At 40.0% G+C, this 16,405-nt stretch overlaps 1 protein-coding gene across 1 annotated transcript; it reads right to left on the bottom strand.

Moving 5' to 3' along the window:
* Nucleotides 1-3,029: 3,029 nt before the first annotated feature.
* On the bottom strand, nt 3,030-14,377 carry OSTC (oligosaccharyltransferase complex non-catalytic subunit). Its single transcript, XM_082653530.1, has 4 exons — nt 14,186-14,377; nt 10,424-10,517; nt 8,535-8,732; nt 3,030-3,605 (listed from the first exon to the last, which is right to left on the bottom strand). The coding sequence occupies exons 1-4, from the start codon at nt 14,322-14,324 to the stop codon at nt 3,587-3,589; spliced, it is 450 nt and encodes a 149-aa protein (XP_082509656.1). The 5' UTR covers nt 14,325-14,377; the 3' UTR covers nt 3,030-3,586.
* Between the last annotated feature and the right edge of the window lie 2,028 nt (nt 14,378-16,405).

Raw genomic sequence — 16,405 nt, 5'->3', positions numbered from 1 at the left:
TAGTGCAGGTAGATATGTCTAAGTATAGACACAGGGACCTGAAACCGATGAACGAAAGAAAACAGAAAATAGCTTTCTAAAAGACAAAGACGGAATTCCCTGGCAGTGCAGTGGTTAGGACTCAGGGCCTTCACTGCTGAGGGCACGGTTTGATCCCTGGTTGGGGAACTAAGATGCCACAAGTCGTGTGGCACAGCCAAATAATAATAATAAAATGATAATAATAATAAATTTTTAGAAAAAGACCAAGAGACATGAAGATGGAATGGGCTGCCTCTAGAGGTAGAAAGATTCTCATCACTAGCAGGTTCAACAGAAGTTAAAGGACACCTCATCATAGATGGTGAAATTAGGATTTGAATTGTCTCACATACTTTGTAACAAATTATATGAACGTAATTCCACAAACTTGGCAACAACTGGCCCTTGGGTAATCTTGCGAAGAGAGCTGGACAACTGGGTGCAGCAGGGCTGGGGGGTAGGGTAGGGAGGGATGGCCGAAGGCATGGGAAGAGGTAGGAGTTCCCATTCGAGGCGGTGCCATTAAAAACTTACTGAGTCAAAGAAATTTCCTCTAGAGTGGCTGAAGCTGTCAAGTATAATGATCAAGATGGGTTGGCAGCCAGGATTCCTTCTACTCTGAACTAGAGTAATAGAAAGTGGCCAGTTTCGCAGAGAGAAGAGCATGAAGCAGACCCACAGAACGCCTCAGAAATAAACAGCGGAGTCCTTAGAGTCCCATGTTCTCAATCCTGGTACTCTCAATGCCCAGCAACCCTGCCCTGAGTATCGTGACACTCCAGCATCCGAATAATTTATCCTGTCTGCTTAAGACAGCTTGAGTGAGTTTCTCACTTGTAATTAAGAGTCTTGGTACATAAGCAAAACAAGTAGAAGAGATTTAGGGCAAAGTGTATTAGTACTTGAAACATTTAGGCAGATGAGTAGCCATTGTTTCAACAACAAATTAAAGGCTTCCCTCACACCAAGTGTTGGTTTAGGTGCTCCTCCCACATGTTCCTATAGCAAAGAGAATTGGTACGTTATCGTATATTCACTAAATTATAAATGCCACATGAACAGGGGTTGCGTTTTTCTTACCGATGTAACCCAACATCTGGCATTATGTCTTTTATAAGTATATACTTATTACTACCTTCAAAGACTGATCTGTGTCAGAAAATGGCAGTTACAATGGAAACCATTGGTCTGCTTTGCAGAAGACCTGGGTTGTATTTCAAGCTCTGTAACAAATGAATCTCCATCTACTTACTAGCAAAGTGGGGAAATAACCTTTATTCCAGCTTTACACTTCAGGAATGTACTATTTACTAAGAACCTAAGTTACCTCACACTTCCCAATTCACATAAACAACAATCAGAGTACAATCTTCCACTTGTAAGCAAGATATATAGGCTTTCCTCTCGTTTTAATCCTACGAAGAGGATATTTTCTTTACTGTCAGGGTTCACCTCAGCTTTCTAGCCAAGATCGTGCTAATCTCAAGATGGCATGAGGCCAAAGATCTGAAAAGGCAGTGAGTGGTACAAGGGTCTAGCCATTTCCACCCAACGTGTTTCCGACAGGCATTCTTTCCTCTGGAGCTCCCCATTGGGCAGACAGCAAGCCTGTCAGCTGAACGTCACAGGATGACAGCTTCTCCTGGCTAACTGTGCATCCTTCCTTTACCTCTCACTGGAGTTACTCTCCACTAAACCGTTTTGCACTTCTAACTCCACTGTAGCATCCACCTCCTGGAGAATTCTGTGATAAAATCAAGGACTAGCTTGTTTCTAATCTAGGCCGTTAATTTACTCTCTCATTTATTTAACTGCTGCTGATGTTAATAATGCTTGGCAGGCTTTCTATCAGGCTGTGACATTTTGGCTTAGTGTCCCCAAAGCATTTTAGGTCTAGTACAAGGTATGATTTTTTCTTTCACATAAAACATTGCAATTTTACCAGCAAAATTATTTAATTACATTTCATTGTATCTAGTCAAGATACTTTTATTTTACCATAAATACAAAAACCAAACCAAACCAAAAATAATAGTTGTGACACAGAAAAACACACCAAACCTTAACAGCACCATCTGGTGGTGCTTGACAGGAACTGCTCACTGCTCAATCATTCAGGGAAAGACCTCTTGAAACTCTTAACACCTTGGTGTTATCTTCTGTCCATCTAGTGTAATTAAGGTTTTAAAATAAGGCCAAGTAACGAAAAATATAATTAAAGTTAAATCAAGGCTTTAAAGTTGGTGAATACATACAGGTGTTATGTTCCTTTTTCAGAGCTCTGGAGTAGAGTAACCTCCTCTCCCCACATCTCTCATCACCATAGTACAGACTATTAACTTCTTTGCTTTTGTTTGTGGTATTTATCAGCGTCTGAAACTTTATAAACATTTTTTTATCTTTTGATAATTTGGCTTCCCTGCAAGGACATAAGCTCTGTGAGGACAGAGCCCTTATCTCTCATCTCTATAATCCTCAGTGCTGCCTGGCACATAGGTTCTCAAAACTTTTTGAATAAATGAATCTTTTTAAGTTAATGAACAGCTACATTTAGATCAGCCTTGGAATTATGAAAAAAACCCACCTGAGAGAAAATTTTACTGTAAACTTAGAGATCATGGGGTAAGAATTAAAGAGGCCCTAGAGAAGTGAAGTCCATGGCCAGTTAAGGGAGAATCAAATGACCTGGCTAGAAGAAATTAGGGGAAGACCAGACTGGTCTACAGATGTTTTTATGTGCTCCAAGCTGTGTTAATTACTGCAGATGAATGCCTGAGGGGAACTGTCATCTAACACAATCACATTTAAAACAACACTGGCATAAATGGACAGCCTGTGCTGGAATATTTATAGGGACACGGAGTTGCTACCTCACAAGGCATCCTGCCAACTACACTTGGAGACTTCAGGCTACCAACAGGAGCTTAAGACGGTCACAAGATGGGAGTGGATAATTACAGACCAAAGAGTAATACAATCAGTTGATCAAAAGACAAATTAAAAAGGTGTTAATTAGAAAAATTATTTATTTCTGCTCCTTTCATACATCTTATTGTTCAGGTAACAGTCTTACATACATATCTGAAATGATGCACTGTCACACACTCTGTTTAAAGGCAAAGCACCACAGGGAAAGCTGATCAGCTGTCCAGAGTTCTCAGCTTATGGGATCTCACTTCCTGATTTTACATTAATTTCTGAAGGTCAGAAGTGTCATCTCCAAAAAATGTTAAGGGGGTTGTAAAAAATAATCACTTTATTCAATATTATAGTTGTAGAAATAAAGTATATTTTCTTTAAGAAATGAAAAAAAGAAGAAAATGCCACTTAACATCGTTGGTACGTCAGTATAGGCCAGCAGGAAAAAATGCTGATAAGCTTGTCTCTGATACCAAGAAGACATTCTAGTCCAAGCTATAACACATTTCCTCTGTTTTCACTAGATGTTTCTTTTCTGCTGCTTTTCATCCTTTTCCATATTTCATATCAGAGGACTGGTACAGCCTTTAAAACTTCATTAACGGGAGCAAATTCAGTATCCACCGATTTCTTCACAAAAGGCACTCTAACCCATCAGATAGCCCCTATAAAAATAAAATTTATAAACACAAAAAGTGAAAAGGAAGCAACATTTCAACGTGTCCCAAACAAATTTTATGATGAATCAAATGACAATCTGAAAATATAATTGTGTGATTCCTCATTATGGTTCTTATTTCAAATCTTGCCCCCCAATAAATACAGTACTGGGTCTGGGTTCCATTATCCTTCTCCCTCAAAGGACAAAGTTACAAACCAATATGCTAAGCAACAGAGGATGAGAAAAAAAAAAGTAAAGAGAAAAAAATATTATGTAAAAGTCAAAGAAAGAGTCAGAATCAATTTCCTTTGGACTCTCACAATTGCCAACAAACATCACAAACCTTTTTATGGAAAGAAGCTGGTTTAGATTTCCTGAAAACCCTAATATTACCAAAGGAGAAACTAGGAGGGCCAGGAGCTGTTCAGCCTGGGAGGCAAGCCCTCGTGCCCTCCAGAAGCAGTGTGCAGAAGCGTCTGCCTTGCACCTCTGTTTCTTTAGGAAATGTCTTGATGGCAGGCAGCGGGCATTAGCTATAGCTGTTGAGCAAGTCAAACTTCACACTGTTCAAATAGGAAATCCTTTTACTAAATGTACAAGTTGGGCCCTGAAATCCCCTTTAAAAAAAAAAGTCTGCTTTATAAAGTTCCAAACTTTTTCTTTTGCAATAAATCCTTGCAACCTATTATTTAGGATCTGCAGGATCAAGGAAAAAACAGATTGTGTAAAACTATCCACATTAAGAAAGGGTTGAATACACCCTGTACCCGTTGATGCCTTTAGAACTCCTCCTTTTGATCCTGCCTCTAACACGAGTGGGTAAGCTTAACACAAATGGGCAAACGTCACTCAGTTTCCTCATCTATAAAATGGAGTTACGTCAAAGGAGTTTAAGGATTATATAAGAGAATCTACGAATACAGTAACTGCTATTCATGGTAATAAGCACTTGACAAACCTTAGCTATTATTAGTTCAGTGTCTCAAATTTCTTCATCACTAAGGTGGGGACAAAAAACTACTTCATAGGGCTGAGATCTACTATAGTGCCTGACACAGAGCAGACACTCAAGAATTTCCTCCCTTCCAGCTCCTGGACTCACCTGACTCTCTTGGGTCTTGGGTCTGCATGCAGCCAATGTGATCTCCTTAGAACTCATTTATCCCTTTCCTTCTGCTCTACCAGCCTGGTCAATCCACACTCTGAGTACAGAGAGAACTTTCACCTCACACAACCACTGTCACAACTCTGAGACAAACAATACTTCTCCCCTCCACTTCTCCCCCCAGAATTGAATAAAAAATAAAAAGCCTCTTAGTGTATATATCGACTTTGAAGACCGCCTCATAAATTTGCTACTGTAATGCCTGACACTTCACAAAAGGCAAACTCTAAGACCTAAGCTTCACAAGCAAAGAATCTGAAAAAGAATAGACATATGTATATATATAACTGAATCACTTTACACCTGTACACCTGAAACTAATACAACACTGTAAATCAACTATATTCCAATACAGAATAAAAATGTTTTTAAAAAGATTAAACCTACAATAAAATAAAATAAAATCTTTGGGGCTTCCCTGGTGGCGCAGTGGTTGAGAGTCCGCCTGCCGATGCAGGGGACACGGGTTCGTGCTCCGGTCCGGGAAGATCCCGCATGCCGCGGCGCAGCTGGGCCTGTGAGCTATGGCCGCTGAGCCTGCGCGTCCGGAGCCTGGGCTCCGCAAAGGGAGAGGCCACAACAGTGAGAGGCCCGCGTACCGCAAAAAAAAATAATAATAATAAATAAATAAAATAACATCTTTGTCAGATAATTCTAACAGCAAGAACAAAAAGAGACCTAAGCTTCACAAGAAAAAAAAGTTGAAGATTTTAAGAAAGTGTCCACTAATATTTGCACCAGTGGAAATTACTCAACAGCTGGCTCACACGATGAAACAAAAGTACTGAGGACTCTTTAGAGACAGCTGCCTGTCATCTGCGTATACTGATAGGTGAACATGCACTTTTGGACACACATCTCTTGATACAGTTATACGTTGTGGTATTCTTCCTTGTAATTAGTATATGACCTATGCTTATGCATCAAATAAAGCCATGTTTTAATATGTAAAATTATATCAGTAGAGAATACATCAGGTCTTTTAAAAAGCATAAATCACAAAATATAAAGCTAGTAGTCCCATTTCACTGCTATTGTTCTCTCCTTTTTAAAGGTACCTCTTGTTAAAGGTGATATCAGATTCTCTGTGAGCGTGCAACCCTGGAAGTTATGAAGCATCTTATAGCATAGCCAACCTTTATCTCAGATGTTAGTGACTTATTTGATCTGCAAAAACTCATGGTTACTGATGTTTCTTTACTTTTTGTTGTTGCTGCTGTCCCATTTATTATATATCAAATTGCTCATATACGATGGGTCCTCAAAGAGAATGTATGCGCAAGAAGACACATCCCTTTCTTGCTGGTGGTACTAACCACACCCCTATCATGTGCAATATGTAGGCTCACAGACCTGGCTCATCATCTCTTTTGGGGCCTGCAAATATTCCAGAAAATGCAACACTGTTGCTTCCCTTATTTTCCCAAACTGTCCACTGTTTCTCCCCACTCCACACTCAAGGTACCAGGCATTAGGAGCTGTAGATGAGAAATCATATCAAAGAGGGGATCATAAAGTCCTTCCTCTTAAAAATGTAAATCTTAGATTTAGCTGCACAGCAAGTTACAAAAAGCAGCAATTTTCTATTTAGACTATTGTTCTGCTTTGACTATATCTAAATATAATTTACACCCAAAACCCAGAGTATACTCTGGTTTTTTTCTTTAACTATCAATTATTTATTTATTTTTGGCTGTGTTGGGTCTTTGTTTCTGTACGAGGGCTTTCTCTAGTTGTGGCAAGCGGGGGCCACTCTTCATCACGGTGTGTGGGCCTCTCACTATTGCGGCCTCTCTTGTTGCGGAGCACAGGCTCCAGACGTGCGGGCTCCGTAGTTGTGGCTCACGGGCCTAGTTGCTCCGCGGCATGTGGGATCTTCCCAGACCAGGGCTCGAACCCACATCCCCTGCATTAGCAGGCAGATTCTCAACCACTGCGCCATCAGGGAAGCCCAGAAAGTATACTGTTATTTCTAATTTCCTATTGTTACCTTAGTCAACAATCTTGGAAACTGGCCTATAGAATGTGGAAAAGACAAATGTTTACATAAATAATTGCAAAAGTAAGACAGAAGCAATCCAGAGAATTAAACATTTTTCAAAACCTTTTTGTAAGTAGTAGATTATCCTAAAAGGATAATTTAGGATAATTATCCTAAATTTAGGATAATTTAGGATAATTATCCTGTTGTCCTAAAAGTCAAATGCTCAAGCTAAAAGAAAAACACACAGCCTAAGGAGAAGACCTAAAACCTTAAGGAAGAATGGGAAGCTTAAGCAGAATGAGAACAAATCTGGTTCTACGGACAAAACAACCTCACTGCTTCTGTTCTGCTACATGCCTCCAAAGGTTCTTTCTGTTTTCATTATTAATTTTTAATAGCCTCTTTATCCTCTCTGGGAGCCTCCTCTTCTCCTGTTTTGCTGTGAAAAACTTCAGACTCTTCTATTGGTATACCTTTGGCAACAAGGGTAGAACAAAGAGGAACAAAAAGAGGAGGCTGGGGCTTCCCTGGTGGCGCAGTGATGCGCCGATGCAGGGGACACGGGTTCGTGCCCCGGTCTGGGAAGGTCCCACATGCCACGGAGTGGCTGGGCCCGTGAGCCATGGCCGCTGAGCCTGCGCGTCCGGAGCCTGTGCTCCGCAACGGGAGAGGCCACAGCAGTGAGAGGCCCGCGTACCGCAAAAAAAAAAAAAAAAAAGAGGAGGCTGGAGTCTCCGTCCTCGTACAATTTAACAAATGCCCCCAATTTTTCCCAGGACAAAAATAAGAGCCATTGGCAGTCTGATGGAGCTACATGGCCACAAAGATATTCAGCTGACAAAGAACACTGCTCTCTTTTCCCATATTGCAGGGTTAAGATGGGAACATGAGTGCAGGATAAGTATTTGTGACTTTCTAGAAAGTCTGTCCATTCTACCCCAGATGTGTTATAGATACGGACAGGTTAAGCCACAGAACAAGTGAACTTGTGTAATTCAAACACATTCCTATTTTCCCTTCTACTGTCTCATAATAAAATCAGAAAATATCAGTTTTAAGTACAGCTGACACTTGATGTTTAACATATTCCCTAAAAAATGAATTTTCTAAGAGCTAATCTTTGTATGATATGTTTGCCCAAAGTTCCTGTAGTTACTAATGTATCCATAGGTGAAATCAGAATATAGGGAAATGTGATCAGACTCATCTACATTTAAAATGAAAGATCTCAAACAGAATTATAAAAGTTGCCATAAAACCAATTTATTTTTGTTCTAAAGATAGTGTTCGTTTTCTGAATCAAAATAATCTAATATACATATATGAAATCCTTTCCCCATCTTTTTGGAGAGGCAGTAACTCTCCTTTCCTGTCCAATGCTTAGTGGATTTTCCTCATATCAATATTCAAAGAACAGCAGCAATTAATGGCTCAAAAGTATTCCTTACTGTTATTATTACTGTGGGAATTCCATATGTTACAGATTAACCAAAAAGCCCTTCAGAGAAATGTCTCCAGTCAGTGGTCACTGATGCTACAGCAAAATAACGGGATTTTCTCATGAACATGTATGGAGATAACAGTCAGGAAGACCTATTCATCTCAATTTTGCTACTAACTATAGCTATAACCTTGAGCAAGTCACAAATTTCTCTGGTTCTCGAAATTTTCATCTGTTTAAATAAGGTTTAAATTAAATCTCCTATGATTTTATGAGATCCAGGTAATTATTTTACCAGTTTGCAAGTTAAGGTGCTGATTATACGAAGGACTTAATAACTTACGGCAGTTTCATTCTCATGAATACTCTAGCCATGAAAAAACTCAATAGGACACAGACGAATCCAATGAATAAAAGGAGAAATCTATTGAGCTTCGGAATGTTTGGTGCATTGGATCGGTCCAGGATTATGAAACCTAAACCTCCCATTGTAAACAGGAAGCTGGATGCGAGTCCTTCCATAATATACTGTCCATTTACTCTGAAAAAGAAAGACCAGAGCAAACAATAAATGAAAATTCCCAGAAAAATAAAAAACTTTTTCCTTAGACTGAAATTCCTGTTTCTGCTAAAACATTGTTGTGCTTATTTTTTTATTACCCTTACAACTATTTTACCATATTTCTGGCTATTCATTTCAATAAATATTTATTGAGAGCCTATTATGTACCAAGCACTATTTAGGTTCTGGGGACACAACAATGAACAAAACAGACACAAATCTTTGTCTTCATGGAGCTTATGCTCAAAAAAACCTTTCAAACTTCAACTAACACAACTGCCTATGTAAAATCAATACTCATATATATACATATATACATATATATATATTTTTTGGCCACGCCGCACAGCTTGTGGGATTTTCGTTCCCGACCAGGGATTGAACCCGGGCCCTCAGCAGTGAGAGCACAGAGTCCTAACAAATGGACCACCAGGGAATTCCCAATACTCATATATTTTAATTATTAGCTTAAAAAGCCAACTAATATATGTACATGAACACTTTACCCAGAACTTTAGTTTTTGAAAATTATGTTATTTAAATTTCTACTATCAATTTCAAATTAATTTTGAATTGGTTAATGTTTCCTGAGTTTTAATAATTAATAAATCTCTTGTTGCAAAGTGAACTTTTTAAAAGCAAGCAAGTTCTTAACTAAGGCTTCATGAACCCCACAAAGATGTCCAGAAATCTATAAACCCTTAAATTTTTGTATATACACGTATCTGATTTTTCTAGGGGTGAAGAACTTTCAAGTTCTGAAAGCTCACGGACCCCAAAAGGCAAATTTCTCTGTTAAAGATATGATTTATACATAGGCACATATAAAGAAGGTATATACATTTTTGCTAAACTAATTGTTTTAATTGAAAACGCAATACACGCAGCGGTTTCAAAATTCAAACTCAGGTGACGAGACAGTGAAATGTGAAATGTCTCCCTGCCATCAAGATCTCCTGTCATCCATATCCCCTCCACAGAGATCACAGTAATCTTTCCAGGAATATTCTATGCATGGAATACCACTAACGTAAGTGTAAATACAAACATATAGCTATGTTCAGGTAGATAGTTACCAAGTGGCTTGTATAAGGCAATACAAGAAGCACTGCTCAGGTGAAACAAACCACACTGTTTTGGTGTTCATTGCCTACATGGAACTCCCAAGTCTCAAAAATTAGTTTTCCTATGTAATAGTATATCCAGGGGTCCAAAGATTTTTTCTTAAATGACCAGATTGTATATATCTTAGGCTTGCCGGCCATATGGTTTGTATAACACAACACAGTAGCCTGAAAGCAGCCATAGATAGTACAGAAACAAATGGGTGTGCGTATTTCCAATAAAGCTTTACTTACAAATAAACACGTACCTGTGGTTTGCTGACCCCAGAACAGCCTATAAATGAATTTTAAACTGATATCCTCCTTTAAATAAGTGAACATGTCAATCACTGTGAAATATTTTATTTCCTAATAAGTGAATACATAAATAATATACTTCTACTCTTGTTCTTGTCCACTTCCTGCAATCTCTGAATTTAGCATTTTAAAACAGCTAGTGTCTAAATACAGATGCACCCAATAGGTTGCACTGTATTTTTAAATAAGCAGGCATGCCTCAGCAATCTTCCTTCCCACCAGCAAATCATTCAAAATGATATCTTTTACCTGTAGGCCAAGAAAGCTACTGGTCTCTGATGCCCATGTTCATCAGTCATGGAGCCGACACTTGGAGGTTCAACGATAACATCATAAATGATTCCTAAATGAAAGACAACAACATAGGTTAGATTGGATTCCTAATTTTAAAATAGATTTAGAGTTTTTATCCGTCTCTAAAGGTTCATTTATATTTAAATAGGACTGCTTTGATGTATTATTATAATCAAATGAGGCCCAGCTTACCTCCTAAACTTCAGATAAACCAGAATTTATCTTCAGAAATTCAACTCAGTATTTTAGAATGACTTGCAAAACATAAAAGAAATTCATTCAGTATTGTTTCAAACTCAAGAATGACTCCACAATAAAGCAGATTTAACATTAAAGGCTATTTTTAGTTCAAGAAAATGTTCCACATATACTTGGATTTGTTTCTTTAAATTAAGAGGTAGCTAGAGAAATTTTCTTGCTTGAAAGTAAAATGAGACGTTTTAAAATCACACCACTAGGCAGACTGGCAATACTAGAGATTCACAATCATTAATGTTAATATCCATCATTATGTCATAATGTCATCATGATCATTTATGTTAATGTCCATCAACACTTTCTCAAATCTCCCACTGTCAACGTCTACTCTTTATCTTCACTGTTTTCCATCATCCCCACCTCCAGCTTTTCTTAAGCACAGCAAGACTGTCTCCCTCACCTTTGACTAACAAAACAATCACTTGGGAATTCCCTAACTCACCCCCACCCCCCAAACCAAATCTACAAACTGGAACCTGCATCCATCCTCACCTCCAGCTACAACAGAGGAAGAGTCCCTCCTCCTATCACCATGGGATCCCTTTTGCAATAATAAGGACTCCGTCCCCCTTGCCATTTCAGAGACTTTGTTCCATGGGCTACCTCTTCTCTTTCCTGTATTTTCAACCTCTTGTTCCCGGCATCAGCTTTCCCTTGACACCAGATCCTCCTAGCTAACATTCTACTTCTATGCTTCCTTTTTGAAAGGGGGCCAGGCTTCCTTCTGGAGGGGGAAAAAAAAAAAAAAAAAGGTTAACTCTCTGTCTCCACTTCCTCACTCATCCTTCATTTTTCAGCTCACTCCGATCTGGCTTCTGCCACCACTGATATTACTCTTGCTCATGGAGGCTAATGGCCTCCATGTTGTCAAATTCAAAGGACACTTTTCAGTTCTCTTATTAGGAGGTCTCCTAGCAGTGCTTGATCCAGTTTACTAAATCTATTTTCTTGGGGTAAAAAGATGGCTTCTCATGGCTTCCGTGACACTCCTGTCCATGTTTTCTTGCTACCTCTCTAGCTGAGCCTCATCTGCTATAAAACCACTCAACGTTCGGAGTTCCTTAGGGCTCGATCCACTATGCTCTTCTTTTCCTACCTTCTCTCTCCAACTGAACTTATCCCTTCCCAGGGCTTTACTATGCTAATGATTCTCAATGTGCCAACACCTACCGAATCATGTTAGCACTATTAAAATTAGATGTAAGCTCCCTAAGAATAGAAACTCTATGTTCTTCAATATCTGGCTCATGGGAGGAGTTCAGAAAACATCTGTTATTGACTAATTTCAACACAAACCTCTTTTCTCAGTTCTAGACTCCTATCTGCAAACTTGACATATCCAACTAATTATATTTGGTTATGTCCAACTATTATTTATCCCAAAGTGACATCTGGGTTCACCATTCCCAACCAAAAAAACTTCATTTCTCTAGTCTCAGAAAATGACACTTCCACCTACTTGGTGCTCAAACTAGACACCAGGAAACTTCCTTCACATGTCATTCTCCCCCCACATCCAATCAATCATCATCAAGATCCACTGAATCTATTTCCAAAATATCTTTCATTATACATTCCTCCATCTCTAGTGCCACCAACCTTGTCTACTCTAAGTCAACTACAAAACCCACCTAATTGGTATCTCAGTCCCACACTTGTCCATACTTTCCCCTCTGCCTAGATACGCTTTTCCCCAATCTTTCAAATTTTGGCTAACATGTCATTTTCTCAGAAACCACATTCGAATGTAAATGATGTTCCTAAGTCTGATTGTTTTTACATAACCTCTTGTTCTTTTCCTTCAATGCACTCATGTCAACTTGCAGTGGAAAAACTAATGTAATGGAGAAAGATTTATGTGATATTTAACGTATCTCAACCAATGACATTATAAGCTTCAGGAGGGCAGGGCCCTTATCTGTTTCATTCATTGTTGCCTCCAGTACCTAATGCCTGGAACTTAACAGGAACTCAGTACATTATTTGATGAATATTTCTCAGCAATAAATATTGTTTATTTATAAAGGTACACTCAGTTTCTAGAAGACTCCTTTCCAGTGGCAAAACCGATTCCTTGTATGAGACAGCTCATGGCCTTGGCCACTAAAAGGTGTCCTTTCACTTTACCCCAGAAATTAGGGCAAAGAATCTCCCCATTACAAACACAGATGGAAAAAGTGCCCAGAGTGAAAACTGTGAGGCTTCCAGCAAAGGCCCTGGCTCCAAGGGAGGTAAGGGTTACAGGAAAGATTTCTAGCAGATGAAGACTTACTAAAAAAAAAAAAAAAAAAATGCCACATGCATTTTAAATTTTGTTTATTCAATCCAGCACCTATTAATGTGCTGAGCAAATGTGAACGCTAATGCAATGTTAGGACAGTATCTTACCAACATAAAAAATATTTTAAACGTAATTTATTTAAATGAACATAAGTTAACTGCCACTGTTCTAGATTTGGGAGGAGGGTAAATCCAAATGTTCATTCTAGAACTAAGCCTGCATGATTTCAGATACTTCCCTCCTCAGTACCAACTATTTTCACAAGACATCTATGAAAATGAAGATGTCTGACTATTCCCTTAAAAACAGAACCAGCTGCTCTTGCTGTCCCTAATCTGTGGAGCTTTAATTTTATCATTTCCAAATTAAGTACCCCACTTCCCAAAATCTAAAAGTGCAGTAGCAGTGTTGAGTAAATCATGGAACTGCGGCTTGAAAGGGTGGTAGCTATGAAAAGACTGTAGCCGGATTGCCAACTCACCACTATACAAAGCGACGCCCCTTTTGCAAAGGACAGGATAAAATGACAATGCAGTGTTCAACGGTAATGCTATTTTCCTTATTCTTTAAATTTTCAACTTCCGATCTCTCAAATACGCGATATCTTCTGCAAATCTATCTCCAATCTCAAATATTTATCAAAACTGTGGTTTCGAAAGATTACATTCATACTTATTGTTGATCGGGGCAAAAGCAACACCGAACCCTTAGGTTTGAGCTAACAAACCTAAAGGCTGTCAAGTCTCTTCCAAACTTCCAGGGACCGTAGACAAAGAGAAGGTAACAGTCCCACACCCTCCTGACCAACCGTGGAAGTAGAATGGGCCAAAAGAGATTTTCCCAGGGCCTTTGTCAAATAACTCACGGCATTCAATAAAAGGAGCAACAATCTGGGCTTGAAAAATATATTATTCGGCTCGGACCGCCTGGCTAAGAGGTCAGGAGACGGAAGGCAATGGGAGCGAGAACAGGAGCCCCCTCAAGATACAGGACAGGGCGTGAGGGCAAATAAACCTTTGGGCCGTTAACACGCGGGACCCCAGAGTTTCCCTCCACCCTCGGAAAAGATCGAGAGGAGAGCGATGCTTTCCCGGGCTGAGAGCCGAACAGACGCGCCCCGAGGGCGGGCCGGCTCCCCGCGCCTCAGCGCCTCTCGGGCCCCAGGCAGGACGAGTTACCTCCGGTGATGAGGAAGTAAGACACCACCACCAGAGCGTACACCGTCATGGCCGACGGCATGTGCACCCAGGGCGGCTTCTTCAGCTTCAGGTTGGGACATTCGAGCACTAAGAACGGGATTCGGTACAAACTCTCCATGTTGGTGGGGGCACGAGCAGCGGTCGGCCGCCAGTCCCACACGCCCCCCGGCAACAGGCCCGCCCGCTCTTCCCCCGGCGCGTGCGCGGGGAAGGGAACGGCAGGTCCGCAACGCTCGGAGGCAGAGTTTACACCCATAGAAGAAAAGAAGAAACTATAAAAACGGATAAGTGACATGAATTAAAAGTATGTATTATTGAATCTTGTGAAACACAAATTTGAGTAAGAAGCTCAGTTATAACCAATGAATAAACATGTGATTTCTGTACCTTCCAGGACCTGCATGCCTTCAGACGTGGCCAAGCCGGAGCAGCAGAAGGACCAGGATCGATCTGAGCCCCTCCCACTTGCTGATGCTGGGGATTTGGAAGCTGATTGGACGCAGGACGCTCTAAGTTCCCAGAGCCAGAGGATGAATGGGGGACGTTTGGAAAGCTCTGCCTTTTTTATTAGCGGGTTTTTCAAGAGCTTGAGAAAGTCCTACGTTGCTGAGCTTTTACTTCCTGATGTAGCAGTGGTGACAGTAGTAATAATTGTTACTAATAATTGTTAAATTAATGTATTATAAAATTAAAAATACATATCTAGTTTAGCTCTATCACAAAGGTCAAGAGGACATCTCCACAAGATGTTTAAAGCGGATACCTTGACGTGACCAAAATACTATTTTTTTTTTTTTTTTTTTTTTTTTGCCGTACGCGGGTCTCTCACCGCCGTGGCCTTTCCTGTCCCGGAGCACAGGCTCCGGACGCGCAGGCCCAGCGGCCATGGCTCACGGGCCCTGCCGCTCCGCGGCACGTGGGATCCTCCCAGACCGAGGCACGAACCCATGTCCCCTGCATCGGCAGGCGGACTCCCAACCACTGCGCCACCAGGGAAGCCCCTAAAATACTATTTTAAATAACCAGTGTCCTCTGCTATTTTCGTAAATGCTAAAATATTTCAGCCCAAAAATCTTGAAATCGTCCTGATTTCTCTCTTTTTTAAACCTCCGTATCCAAAGTATTAGCAGATCTTTTTGGTTGTACTATCAAAAATATCTTTAATTCATCCACTTTTCTCCATTCCATATTTACCACCCTAGTGGAAGCCACCATCATCTCTTGCCTGGGCTATGTTTACAATCCAAGTGGATGAAAATATTTGATGGAAAATTTGTCTTTGGGGATGGACTAGATAGCCTAAACATTTTTGTTTGTTTGTTTTCTGTTTAGTTTTTGTTTTTTATATACTCTCTTAAGATACTGCTAATACCTGTTTTCTTTTGGAATAAGAGTTCAAAGTGACTGGTTATATAAATCCAGGAGAGACTGATATCTTTATAATTGAGCCAATATTTTTATGGTTTTTGTTTGTTACTGAGCTCATGGTGTTTTACAGGATGGTATGCATTGGTTCTGCACTTTAGTGACTCGATTACTGAGAAATTGTTTAAATACCACAGTAGTAAAAATATTTATAAAACATTGCAGCATCTAACTCTAAATACAGATGAGGCTTGCTGCTCTGATTGTTTAACAGTGAGAGTCTCGGGAAGCAGCCGCATAGCACAGGGAGATCAGCTCGGTGCTTTGTGACCGCCTGGAGGGGTGGGATAGGGAGGGTGGGAGGGAGGGAGACGCAAGAGGGAAGAGATATGGGAACATATGTATATATATAACTGATTCATTTTGTTGTAAAGCAGAAACTAACACACCATTGTAAAGCAATTATACGCCAATAAAGATGTAAAAAAAAAAAAATTGTGAGAGTCTCCCCCTGAGTCTTACTCAGTGTGTATTAAGGAAGGGATGTTAATCTTAGATTATGAGAGGGTCACTAATAACACCAGTAATAAAGGGTGTTTACACCACAGCCAGCATTTACACATAGGAAGTTTTTCTGGGGACTATAAAGCAGAATGTTTCTGAAATTCCCGTAGTTATATAAACAAGGAAAACTTTGGAACAATTAAAAATATGTTGCCTTGAGAAAATAAGGAAAAACATAGAAATTAAAAGTTTTTAAGCTTCCTGGGACTTCCCTGGTGGTGCAGTGGTTAAGAATCTGCCTGCCAATGCAGGGGACACGGGTTCGAGCCC

Source organism: Grampus griseus, assembly GCF_964374135.1.
Source record: "Grampus griseus genome assembly, chromosome: 4".
Taxonomy (NCBI): Eukaryota; Metazoa; Chordata; class Mammalia; order Artiodactyla; family Delphinidae; genus Grampus; species Grampus griseus.
Note: the sequence above shows the minus strand (reverse complement) of the source record. Positions and strands in the feature narration are given on the sequence as shown.

Bases quoted from the DNA above. Each gene is read 5' to 3' on its own strand.
- OSTC (XM_082653530.1), bottom strand. From the start codon at position 14,324: ATGGAGAGTTTGTACCGAATCCCGTTCTTAGTGCTCGAATGTCCCAAC. The intron at 10,518-14,185 runs GTAACTCGTCCT...TCTTTCATTTAG, and splicing joins TTACTTCCTCATCACCGGAG to GAATCATTTATGATGTTATC. The intron at 8,733-10,423 runs GTAAAAGATATC...TTTCTTTTTCAG, and splicing joins GTAGCTTTCTTGGCCTACAG to AGTAAATGGACAGTATATTA.